Here is a 13,809-nt window from a genome sequence, read left to right as displayed (position 1 = left end):
ATAACTCCTCGTCTTTGTTTCTTGGGCAAGAAGAATCATCCCTCAAAAAATTAGAGACTAAACTGGATAAAAATAACACAATTTGAAATATGGATTAAAAATAATGTTAAAATTTTGAGGATGGGCAGTTCAAAACATTTAGAAAAGACAAGTTTAAAGTTTTAGGCTTTACTTTAAAACATATATAATTTATATGTACATTTTGTGATTAAGGAAAAATAAGAGGCAATTGTCAAATGTACAACAGATAAAGTTTTCATGGCAATGAAAGACTTTTCAGATTCAACAAATTATGGGGCGGGAGTAATTTAAACTTTGTTACTATTTGCCAGCCATGCATTATCAACTTGGTTTTTTATACCTTAACCCTCACAACAACCCTGTGAGGTAGGTTTTAATTCAGGTTATTGCAAAATAAAAATTAACATTAAAGTGTTTTGGTCACAAGTGACCGTCACTATGACAATGCCAATGAATGTTAGCTCAAAGATCACAACTGGTTTTCTTTTAAATTTTATTTATTTATTTGCTTTTATTAAAAAAATCTCCAATTCAGGGTAGGTATATATGTTTAGATTAGATATGTTTAGATTTAGATTAGTTATGTTTAAGTAGCTTTAAAAATCACATATCTGTGACATTCTTTTGAACTATAATCATTAATGTTAACAGTCCTAAGTATTACAGTAACAGTACCATAACCTACTATATAGCCTAGAATAAAGAAATGTTACCCATCCACTAAGAAGCCAATCCCATTCTAACACTATAGGTACATCAATGGTTAATGATAAGCTTACTGACATTCTTATCAATACTTATTGATTCCTATGTTTGATGCTTTTTTCCCTCTCTGAGCAGTGTGTGTGAGTGTGTGTGTGTGTGTGTGTGTGTGTAGAAAATATATGTATATATGGTACACTTCAGGACAATTAGGCAATTCATTTTGCAACTACTTGAGTTTGACAGATGTGCAAATGAGTTTCATTATCTAAGCAGCCAACAGCATAAACTTCTGCAGGTGAATATATGGGTGGGCTATAAAGAGGAAAAGTGTTCCATAATTGTATGAAATGGTACAGTTAATTACCTTTGGCTTCATCAAACATGATTTAACAAGGATATTATGATTCATCACAATAAGCTAAGAGCACTGTTAGTTTACACCTGCTTGTTTCAGCAGATTATAAGCCAAGCATTTATGATATTTAAAATACTGGCAGATCTCTGTTATAGTCATTGAGACTCTTACCAAATTTTATTGTAAAGCTAGCTTAAATTTACCTCGTAAAATAAATACTGTGGGATAAATGCCCCCAAACATACTTAATCACAACCTTTAAGTCTTAGAAGTTGGTGCATCAAAATTGATCAAGCAATGTCCAAGAATATTTTCTAATATCATTCTTTTGACTTGGATGAATACCCTGGCATCTTTGGTAAGAAACTGAAGATGACTAGAGAAATAGAAGGAACAATATTCTCTGTCCTTATTCAAACTAACGGTCCATACCTAAGTATAGGGTGAGCTAAGGGTTTGGAAGAGAAAAGGAAAAGAGAGGACACCTAGGTGTGTTTTACGTAGGATAAGAGGGTTCTTTTGGTCTTGGTTTTATAAAATCTTTGTCCTGTTTAAGTTATAATAAATTAACTCAGTTTTTCTTTTCTAAAAAGGTACTTTTTTGTTTCTGTGTCATTGCAACATTATCATATTATCTATTTGTTTTTAGAAGAGTTTATTTTATTTTATCTATTTGTTTTATCTATTTCTTCTTTAAACAAGAGCATACTGCTTGCCTAGATGGCCAGACCAAAGGTGTTCTGAAGTTACAATCCATCCTAGATTCCTGGAAATGTGGAGAAAGATATTATCACAGTTAGACCTGACCTGATTTGTAGTATGAGGTATCATGTTTATAAGATACAGGTTTGACTTAAGTAAATAAATGATGTTTTGGGCTGTAGTCTAAAGCTACTAGTGGAAAATTATAAATAAAATTAAAAGTAGCTGAACATACAGAAATACAATATCCCTTTTTAAAAAGATTAACAAAATAAGTTAATGGTTAACTTTATATTTTAGAGTCCAGAAAATATCACCAAAATCACAAACATTTTTAAGATTTTTTTGTTTCTGTTTTTTGAAAAGGGATACTGCATCTTTAACACATGTAAAGTTGTATATCACCCGTTTTCTACTTACAGGTAGTAGGAGTAAGAATAGTAGCTCCTCCTGGCAAGCAAATCACAGACAGTGGAAAAAGAGAAGCAATGGTGAATGAAAAGCGTGACTCTGTCACATTCAATAAAGCAGAAAAATGTGCGTTAAAAAATAAAATAAAATAAAATAAAATAAAGTAAAATAAAATAAAAGTCATGTTTTGTTTGGTTTGGTTTGGTTTGCATTTCAATTTGCTCATGCATTTGGTTAGATATATATATATATATATATATATTTTTGCCATGCAATTAAACAGACAGATATGCAATAGAAAAATAAAATTTAAAGTACAAAATTTGGAAAACAGCATGCTGATATTTCTCTTGCTGCCAGAAAAATTAAAAAAATTAAATGGATTTTGTGTATTTCAACATGCAGTTAAGCATAATATTATCTATTACCATCAAAATGCCATGACAGATGGAACTGCTGTGTATAGAACTTGTACACTAAATTGGCTATTTTTCTTCGAATACAAAACATAAATATCTATTAATATAGACTATATGCAGAGTGACAACTAAATTTCTAAACGAGTTGTTTTATCTTAATCGTACAGGGGTGCATACATATATTATGTGAATATACATATGCCCCATGCACTATATATACACGGAGATATGTCCACAGTAGATGTATGTGATCATAATATCATATACAAACATTTACTGCATTGAACATAATTTCAATTTATGTTGGGAATTAATAATGTATTCATGCTGCACATTTAAAATATAATACATAACCAATGAAAAAATGGCATACATTTGGAAATAATTCAACAGCGTTTAAATTAAAAAAAAAATGACATTGCGTTTTGAGAGATGCACTATCCCTTTTCTTAGCCTAAAAACTTACTTTATATATACCCTTAGCTGTAGAATTTTACTAAATTAAATTCCAAACCATATCTTTACACAAAACTCAAAAATACATAGAACTTTTTTCAACATGTCTATTATTCCTAGTGAGTCATAAAGTCTTGAGAAACTTAATTTCCCATAAAAATAAAGATCATAAGAGACTAAAATAGTTTGGTCTCATATTAGTTTTATTATAAATCTGTGTATTAAAAAGGAAACATTATATATTAAAATTGATTAAGCTTGATACTATGCAATATGTTGTTATAAAATCTGTGCCTTTGTGTATGTATAATAAAGATTAGTGATTAAATCATACATGATACATGTGAGACATACTACGTTGAATAAAAGTCATTACAAAGTTGATTAGATAAGGGATTCACATAATTTAATTCTGATATTATATATTGGAGGGAAATATATCTAAATATGTAACTTTCTCTGTCTATAAAATTGCAACTCTTCCTAGTCAGGTTGTGGTGAGGAAGAGAAACAAAGGCCCTGGTATACTTTCTATCAAAAGACAATCAATGTATAATTACGAAAAGTCAAACGTGAAGCATTTTAATAGAGAGGCCAACCATTTAAAATATGAACCAGAAAAAGAATTCATACATTATGCAATTTTAGACAGTTGCCAGAGCATTTTACCCACACAAAAATAATCATGCTTAGAGATTATTTTGGTTTACTTTAGGAAATTTATGTTTCACATTTTTTTTTGTTGCTATTATTTCTGAAACAGAGGGCCATGGATAATGAAGGCTACTATAACATTTAAAAAAGTGTTGAATAAATAACAAATAAAACCAATAAGCTTAACCCAGTTCTAACTGAGTGAGGACATAATCAGAGGCCAACTTCATGCTCTCGTTTCCAATTTGAAGGGACTGGAATGGTTTTAATCGTGAAGCAAAGTTTAATTAACTCTCTATAAACAATTTAGTTAACTGCAAATATAAATTGAAACTAAATAGAGACATAAGATCTGAGAGATTACAATCAGCCATTTTATTGACCTTGATTGGCAAATTCATATTACTAAAATACTTAAGCCTTCCTGTCTCAATTATGATGTATTCTCCAACCACAGAGGTAGACAACAGCAAAAAGAGAAAGCACTATTAGGGAAAGCACGTATGTAGCTAATTTAACACAAAACACTATAATGCATACCTAATGTTTCTAATGCAGATGTGTCTTCTCCAACATATATATCTCCAGGGGATAATTGTAAGGAGGCAATACATTAAAATAAACTCTGATGGATTGATTAAACATGTAGTATGAGTCTTATCTATACTGTTAATGACTTGAGTATAAAACAATCCTAACAGTATATGATTTAATATAATGTAAGCAACATCATTTAGTATTTGATATAATCAAAAATTTCAAACACATCTTATACACAAAGCTATTTTAGGACTGTACTCTGCATGTAAAGACTTGTTTAAAAGTCCTTCCAAACTGCAGTATAATCTAAAACATATGATAGGAACGATAGGAGGGTTGTATCAGTTTCTAAGATATGCCTTACAGATAATGACATTTAATAGAAAGAAAAAAATTCAAGTTATAAAAACTGTATACTTTGAAATGTTTTTCAGCAGGAGTATACTTTAATCTCCTGAATAGAGTTTAGTTTAAATTCCAGTAGGTCTTAATATCTTCATAGAATTCCAGGAGATGGCGGTATTGGTTGATATTGTATAAAAGACTGATGTTCAATTAAAAAAAAAAAAAGACTCTTCATATTAATGTGCTGAAATATCTAGCCAGTGAATATTTAATATACAATTTCATAGAATAATATTTAGATTCTTCTCATCTCTTACATGTAGCCAACATGTAGAAAAATAGAGAAAGAGTACAAACTAATTCACAGACCGTAATCCAAGAATCATAATAAATACTTTTGCCATTATTAGTAAATAACATTTCAAAATGTAAGAAATGAGTATCTCAAGTTTCTCTGCATCTGAGAAATTTAAATTCATACATTAATTTCAAAGTTAACTTGATGAAAAATATACCTTTATATCCAAAATCAAACTACAAGGAACTGATAGGAATTTATTTAAGAACCATGAGAAATAGACTCAGATGCTGGCAACATTGTCAAAATTCAATTCTTCTTGTTTGTTCTATTTCAAAAGAGCTCAGGGAAATAAAACAGTATGTGAAAACTACTGACATAAATGGTAGGTGAATGGGACAGAACAAAATCAGGTCTTACCTTTTTTTTACAATTAGTATGACAACTAGGAGGAGGAGGATGAACACCAGAATTCCAGCACTTATTCCTGCTATTTTCACCACTCTGTCTGTCTGCTTGGCTGGGTCTGGAATCACTTCTGGTTCTTCTGTTGCTGCTGCTAAATGAATTTAAAAAATAAGTTACTGAAAGCAGCTAATTATCACAAAAGTGGAAATTAGTTCCAGCCAAAAATTGCTATAAAAAGAGAACTTGTTTTATTTTATTTGAATAAAAAACCTGGATATATAAATACAAAAGCATGCTGAACTACAGCATAAGGAATTTAGGGTGGAGATAAGGGGAAATAAAGCCTTTTGAATAGGAATTTTATTATCACATAAAAATAAAACAAAACCTAGAAAAGACTATCAAAGGGAATGGTGAACTACTTTTCTCCAAATGTCTGTAAAAGTCAGACACAAGATTTTTAGCCTAGGACACGGAAAGAGATGGTGTCAGACTTAGGATTCATTTGTTTGCTGGCCCATTTAGCAAACACTTCCGAACTCAAGCACTTGGTGCTGTGCTTGGCCCTTCACGGTAGATGTCAATAGCTCTTGGCTGGGACACAAGAGGTTAGGTGAAATAACGCCTTGTCTAACTAGTGGAGGTGTCAGGTTTGATTTGATATAAATGATTTAAAGGAATAGTTGGTTTGGAGAAAAAGAAAAACAAATACATCAAGCAGCATTTCACATTCTCTTTAAAAATAAAACCCAGATGATAAACTTGGGAAATTGAAATTTGAAAAGATTAAGTTGTTCTATTTTTATTTTTTAAAATTTTTATTTCCCAAAAAACTTGTCCCTTCCTCCAATTTCTTTTTTATTTAAATTCTAGCTAGTTAACATATAGAGTAATACTGGTTTCAGGAGTAGAATTTAGTGGTTCATCACAACAAGTGCCCTCACCCTCCTTTTTTAAAGTAGCCTTCATGCCCAGCATGAGTCCAACACAGGCCTTGATCTCACAACTGTGAGATTAGGACCTGAGCTGAGACCAAGAGAAGGATGCTTAGTCAACTGAGCCACCCAAGTGCCCCGTAACAAGTGCCCTCCTTAATACCCATCACCCATTTAGTTCCTCTTTTGCCCACCTCCCTCCAGCAACCCTGTTTATTCCCTATAGTTTAGAGGGTCTTACGGTTTGCCTCCCTCTCTTTTTCCACCTTTTCCCATATATGTTCATCTATTTTGTTTCTCAAATTCCACATGAGTGAAATCATATGGTATTTGTCCTTCTCTGACTTGTTTTGCTTAGCATAATACACTCTAGCTCCATTCACTTCATTACAAATGGCAAAACTTCATTCTTTTTGGTGGCTGAATAATATTCCATTGTATATATATGCACACACACTCATCTTCTTTATTCATTCATTATACCTCTAACTTTTCCCTCTTTCTCAAAGCAACTCCCATCCCCCAGATATATACACAATCAAAAGCATAAACCTTATTAGTCAATTTATAAGTTTCACTAACCTTCTGAAGCTATTTTCCTTTTACCTTATTAACCTTGAAAACTGGCAAGAAAAGTATTTTACATTTTGCAATTACCAAAACTGAGGTTTAGAGACATAAGAATAGATTATAAATTGCTCAAGTATACTAACAAAACCTAACACATCTTCCATCTTCTAAAACAGCATTTCTCAATGTTTCCAGATCCATGGTCCCTCCTGTTAAGAATGTGGGTGACAAGAGTATTACGGGTGACTCTCAGAATTAGGTACTTCGGGAAACTGCCTTAAAGCATCCACAACAGCATGAGATGGTGGCTGAGTGAACAAACAAACCCCTAAATTAACCTCATACCTTTCCAATAGATAATTTATAAATTCCTTTAAAAATGAGCTATTGTTCTATATTTTAGTTCTTTCTTTAGCATCTTTATCTTGGCTTCCAAACTCCCTCCCTGTGCTTTGATTCCAAGTTCTGTATATCTGCACATCTCAATATCTGTTCCACTTTCCTGAACAGCCACATTTTCTCCCCAAAAGAGATGGACACAAGATTAGTAATTTTTTAATTTTTCCAAGTATGAAATTAAAAATAACTAATATATCTAATATCAAAATCATTTCATAAAATGGTAATTTAAAATAAAACCAGTAGGAAACATAGTTTGAGGAAAAGTGTTAGAGAAACAGTTTACTTTGTAAAACAATTCACTATATCTATCTTAATTTATCTGATTTCAATTGGAGAGGATAAAACCTCCCCATGGTTCCATATTTCATAACTGTTATTCTCAAGTAGGAAAAGCAAGCCTTCAGCTTGTTTCTTCTGGTAAGCAAGGGAGTTTTCCTTTCTGACATGACACTTTCCATATACTCAGGCTTCAGGAAATTTCCAATCTCATTAATTATGAATAGAGGTAGTGCAATGCTTACCACATTTCAAACTATACATTACGGTTCATTTCATCAAGGCATGTATTGAATATACTGCAGATCTCTTCTTTCCCAAGAATAATTTTAGAAATATAGTACATATATGCGTATGAAAATAGGTGGAATATATCTCAAAGTTGGATATAAAGGTAAAGAGGATATATGCTGATTGTAATTCTCAAGTAGATTGGTTTAAATAGCTTCAAATAGGGAGACAGAATGATGCAGAATTCTCCAGGAGAAAACTTCAGTGCATACAACAAATCATCATTGTTCATTAATTAATGCTTATTCTGAAAAGGTTCTAGGTTATGCTTGCCTTTCAGAAGGTAATGATGATGGCTTTGTGATTTGACATATCTCACAGAATTAAATGTTTGTGAAACTCTTTGAAAGAGCAATTCTTGTTCAGTGAGGTTAGTATATATTTAATACACCATTTTAATTCAACAAATATAGTTATGAGCTACTTTTCTAAAGATATTATGCCATAAGGAGCATATATCTCCTAAAAATCTTCAAAACTGCTAAACCTACCAGAAAAATCTCAGAATATATGCAGATGCAAATACAAACTCTGATCCTGAAGTATTAACAGGCAGTCTTTTTTTTTTTTTTTTTTTTGAAGATTTTTATTTATTTATTTGACAGAGATCACAAGTAGGCAGAGAGGCAGGAGGAGAGAGAGAGGAGGAAGCAGGCTCCGTGCTGGGCAGACAGCCTGATGCAGGGCTCGATCCCAGGACCCTGTGATCATGACCTGAGCCGAAGGCAGAGGCTTTAAACCACTGAGCCACCCAGGTACCCCTTAACAGGCAGTCTTAATACTTGCTGGGTTTACAGTCAAAATGGCTAAAATTAGCAAGACAGGAAACAACAAATGTGGGTGAGGATGCAGAAAAAGGGGAACCCTCTTACACTGCTGTTGGGAATGCAAACTGGTGCAGCCACTCTGAAAAACAGTATGTAGGTTCTTCAAGAAGTTAAAAATAGAGCTACCCTATGACTCAGCAATTGCACTATTGGGTATTTACCCCAAAGATACAAATGTGATCTGAAGGGGCACTGTACCCCAATGTTTATAGCAGCATTGGCCACAACAGCCCAACTATGAAAAGAACCCAGCTGTCCATTGACAGATGAACGGATAAAGAAGACATTGCATGCATGTATACATATAATGAAATATTACTCAGCCATCAAAAAAATGAAATTTGCCATTTGCAATGATGTGGATAGAGCTAGAGGGTATTATGTCCCACTAGGTGGGACAGTCTGGTCTCAGTGAAATAAGTCAATCAGAGAGAGACAATTATATGATTTCCCTCATATGTGGAATTTAAGAAACAAAACAGGAGCATAGAGGAAAGGAGGGAAAAATAAAATATGATATAATCAGAGAGGGAGAAAAACCATAAGAGACTCTTAACTCTAGGAAACAAACAGGGTGGCTGGAGGGGTGGGAGGTGGGGGGATGCAGTAAGTGGGTGATGGGCATTAAGGAGGGTACATGATTTAATGAGCACTGGATATTACATACAATTGATGAATCACCTAACTCTACCTCTGAAACCAAAAATACACTTTATGTTAATCAACTGAATTTAAATAAAATTAAAAAGAAATACTAGCTGGGTTTAATAATTAAATAACAAAACTGATATAAAGATGATGGGTAAATAATTTCAAATTCAGAGATGGAAGAATTCTTATACGTCTAATTAAATAGATTTGCTGATGAGTTAATCTAAACATATTTTCAGAAACAAAAAGCCAAATATAAAAGTAAATTTCTGACTAAAGACACTGATAACCTTGCAAGCAAGTGTGTTCTGGGTATAAAGTAATGAAACTTTTATAACCTATTATGTAAAACAATATTGCTATTTTAAAGTCATAGTCTATATGTCTTTGTTAAACACTGGACTTCAATTAATTTTTCCCAAACAGTTAAAGAAAAAAGCACCTAGTTCATTCATTTGGGTTAAGTAAGGGTGCCTGCCTGTCATGATTACAACTCTGGTGCAGAATTGCTCATCAGAGCTTCAACATCATTATTAAACTTGAGTATAGAAGACTAATCAAATTCTCCAGGAACATATGATTTAGTGTCTGTTTTCCCTTGATTGTGAATCCCCCTTAAAAATCTTTAGCTGTGACATTTACTATTACTATTGTTACCAGTATTTTTTATTAAATGTCCACATAAATTTATTACTTTAGAGACTTTAATCACACATATTTTTTTCTAAGTTCTTGGCCTACTAGAACCAAGGAACATAAATATCCTATTTAAAATCATTCAAGCTTAGAAGAGTCATTAATGGAAATACAGAATAACCCCTAAGTGAGCATTTTCTATTTTCTTCAAGAGAGCAAAAAGCTATTATAGTGACTGAACCCTTGAGCCCAGTTTATAATTTATGCATATACACAAAGGCGATGTGGAACACCTCTTTCAGAAATGCTTTCCTTTGCCATAAATCTTTACCTTTTTTATCTGTCAAAGATTATTCAAAAAGTCCCATTGTTCTGAAGCCAAAGGCAGCATAATTCTTTGGACAATGAGAAAGAACTAAAGGAGTATTTCCTTTTAATTGAGCAAATTTATGTGCTGCATTTTTTTTTCCAAAATAGTTAAAGTGACCTCATAAATTGTGTCCTTCCTCCCACTATGTAAAAATAATTTACCTAAAAACTTCAGGTAAAAAATTTAGATTTAAAAATATATAAATACCACCAAAATATACAAATCTACCTAAATTTAAAAGCTGTGGTCATAAAACAGTCTTCCATTTTCATGATGTATTAGAGGCGGAAGCCTCTGAGTTCAATATATCAGGTGATCTCATAACAGCTTTAGAGACACCATTATCCTGTAAATTCCACAAATTTTCCAGGTATTTCATTAGTGCTTTCTTTCCTTCTCAGCTATAATTCTGAAGATTGTTTACACTCACTTCTCACTCATTAATTTAAATGCTATAATCAAAGGGAGGAAGATGGCAGAAGAGTAAGGGACCTAAGTTTGTCTGGTCTTTGGAATTCAACTAGATAGTTACCAAATCACGCTGAATACCTGTGAACTCAACCAGAGATTTAAGAAAAGAATTGCTGCAATTCTACAAATGGAAAAGAGACTGCTTTTTGCAAGGTAGGAGGTGCAGAGAGGTGAATCCGAGGGAATATATCAGATGATAAAGTATAGAGGAGGGAGCCTCCATTTCCCAGCCATTTGGAAGTGGTATAGCAGCAGAGCACAATATCGGAACTTTTAGAAGTCTGCTCCAGTAACGGATGTCCCTGCCTGAAAGGCACACAGGTGGCTAAGCAGGGGTGGAACACTAGATGGGAGAGTCTGGTCTCAGGAACCCTGGGATCACAGGAAGACTGAGGTGCCTGAGTGTGGCAGAGTTCCCAGACATTGGAGTGGGGAAGCCAGCTGCAATCAGTGAGCCCTGGAGTGGACTTTCAACTCGGGATCGCCATAAATCATGAACCATGGCATGGTCAGGTGACCCCTCTCTTATTAGGGGCCCAGTAAGTGGCAGAACTGGGGTGAGCCCCCCTCCCTCCATGGGAAGGTCTGTGTGGGTGCCTGCTGCAGGAGTCTTTAGGGTTTGGAGACTCCAAATGGGGTCATGTGTCAGTGTCATGTGTCACCCAGCTCAGTCCCAGGCTGGGTAAGCATTGAGTGTGGACAGAGACAAAGGAGACAGAAGTGATTGACTGCTTTTCTGTGAGGGTGTACTAAGGAGTAGGGCCCTAAGCTTTTGGCTCTGGGACTGGAGATCAGATGCTGCCATTTTTATTCTCATGCTCTAAAGCAGTGCAGAAAGCTTTCAGGGAATAAAACCAATGTAGAGCAATACTGAGCAGATTACTTAGCCTGGTCCCTGGCAAGAGTAGTGTAGTTCCGCCTCAGACAAAGACACTTGAGAATCAGTGCAACAGGTTCCACCCCCAGAAGATCAGCAAGAACATCCAGCTAAGACCAAGTTTACCAATCACATAGAACTGCAAAACTCCAGTGCTAGGGGAAAACAGTATATAGAATTCATGTTTACTTTCCTCGTGGTTCTTTAGTCTTCCAGTTTACTTTTTTTTTCTTTTTTCCTTTTCAATTTATTATTTAATTAACTTTCAGAAGTCTTTTAAAATTTTCTTTCTTACAGTTACATTCTATCCTTACATTGTATTTAAATTTTATTTTTTATATGGAAGTTTTTCTTTCCTTATAATTTTGGGATCTGGTTTTCTAACAGACCAAAATACACCCAGGATCTAGTGTATTGCTCTGATCTGTTCAACTGTCTGATTATATTCTCTCTCTGTCTTTTATTTTATTTTATTTTCTGTTTCAGATCTCTTCTGATTAGTTTTCTATATATTCCTCTGGGGTCGTTGTTGCTATTTTAATATCTTGTGCTCTCCTTCATCTACTTTTCTCTGGACACAATGACAAGACAGAAAAACTCACCTCAGAAAAGAGAACAAGAGGCAGTACTGACTGTGAGGTACCGGAATCAGTATGGATATAAATAAGATGTCAGAACTAGAGTTCAGAAAAATGATTATAAAGATACTAGTTAGACTTGAAAAAATTATAGAGTACAGTAGAGAATTTCTTTCTGGAGAAATAAAAGAACTAAAAGGCAAGGGAAGGGCAAAAATGAACTATGGGGACTTCATCAAAATAAAAAGCTTCTGCACAACAAAGGAAACAATAGGTTAAACCAAAAGACAACTAAGAGAATGGGGGAAGGTATGCAGAAATGTCTTATCAGATAAAGGGCTAGAATCCACAATCTATAAAGAACTTATCAAATTCAACACCCTAGGAACAAATAATCCAATCAAGAAATAGGCAGAAGACATGAACAGACACTTCTCCCATGAACACATACAAATGTCCAACAGACACATGAAGAAATGCTCAACATAATTTGGCATCAATTGAACCCTCCTTCAGGATATAGCACAACTATCCTCACAGGTGTTCAAGCCAAAAACCTGAGCAAAATTCTTGAATCTTTCTCTTATTTCCAGGATCAACACATCTTTATCAACCAAACTGAGATGCTTTTGAAAGTAAAAGGGGATGCTACTAATAATTATGATAGGACAAAGGCAAAAAATGGAGTTGTCCTGGGTAAACAGGACAGATGACTGATTACTACACTTTTCTTTCTCATACAGTTAGAGTACTGCTATTTTCTAAATACCTCTTGTGCCTACTTTTCCTATCTCCACCGCTACTACCTTAAGTCAGGTCAACATCACATCTCATCCAATTTACAGAGCAGTCACCTATTAAGTCTCCCCAACTGCACTCTGCCTGTTCCACATTAGCACATGATGTAGCCCATAGTGCATCTGTGTCTTCAACTGTATCACGTCACTCCAATGATGAGAACCCGCCAATGGCTTCCCACTCCTATAAAGATAAAGCCCATGAAAGCAGGAACCATGTTTGTTTTCCTTAGCATTGCATTTCTAGTAGGGTCTGGAAAGCCACAGCAGTACAAAGCACTGGTTGAGTAAGTAAAAGAACAACAGTAAGGCTGCTTATGGTATCTTATACTGACACACAGAAAATTGCTTATCTTCCTAAAAAACAAGGACAGATTTGATCGATATGCATAATCTTGCTTTGGATGCCAGCATAAGCTTCTGAATTGTTTCTAGAAATTTCTAACCCCTCTGCTAGCAACTATACATACACAAAGTTAACTGTTTCTACCATCTGACAACATCTACCACTAAACCAAAGCGCAGGGAAATTTCAGTCATGGGAAGTACAAGAAACTTGCATCAGAGTAAGGCCCTATTTTAACTCTCAGCTCCTTCTCTTACTTGTTGTGCAACAATGAGTAAGTTGGCATCTGTGAGTTAATATTTTACCTATAAAATAAAAATAACAGTAGCTATATCATACTAGCTTTTAAGAGTATCAAGTGACACCATGATGTGAAAAGTTCCTATAAAATGTGGAACACTGGTACTAATAGTAGTAACAGAGGTCCTGCCACCCTGAGTGGAGATGGCCCAGATGTCAGCCCATTGG

At 34.2% G+C, this 13,809-nt stretch overlaps 1 protein-coding gene across 5 annotated transcripts in view; it reads right to left on the bottom strand.

The window, feature by feature from the left end:
- The window catches only part of PTPRK (protein tyrosine phosphatase receptor type K), a 565,921-nt gene that overhangs the window by 36,236 nt on the left and 515,876 nt on the right, over positions 1-13,809 (bottom strand). For 3 of the 5 annotated variants that reach the window (XM_059177599.1, XM_059177595.1, XM_059177597.1), the window contains exon 14: positions 5,327-5,465. In XM_059177599.1, coding sequence (XP_059033582.1) covers positions 5,327-5,465 — 139 coding nt within the window. The remainder of the gene's footprint in view (positions 1-5,326; positions 5,466-13,809) is intronic. The other 2 variants (XM_059177596.1, XM_059177598.1) reach the window with 1 other exon arrangement.

Source organism: Mustela lutreola, chromosome 6 (genome assembly GCF_030435805.1).
Source record: "Mustela lutreola isolate mMusLut2 chromosome 6, mMusLut2.pri, whole genome shotgun sequence".
Taxonomy (NCBI): Eukaryota; Metazoa; Chordata; class Mammalia; order Carnivora; family Mustelidae; genus Mustela; species Mustela lutreola.
This window is presented reverse-complemented; position numbering and strand designations above follow the sequence as displayed.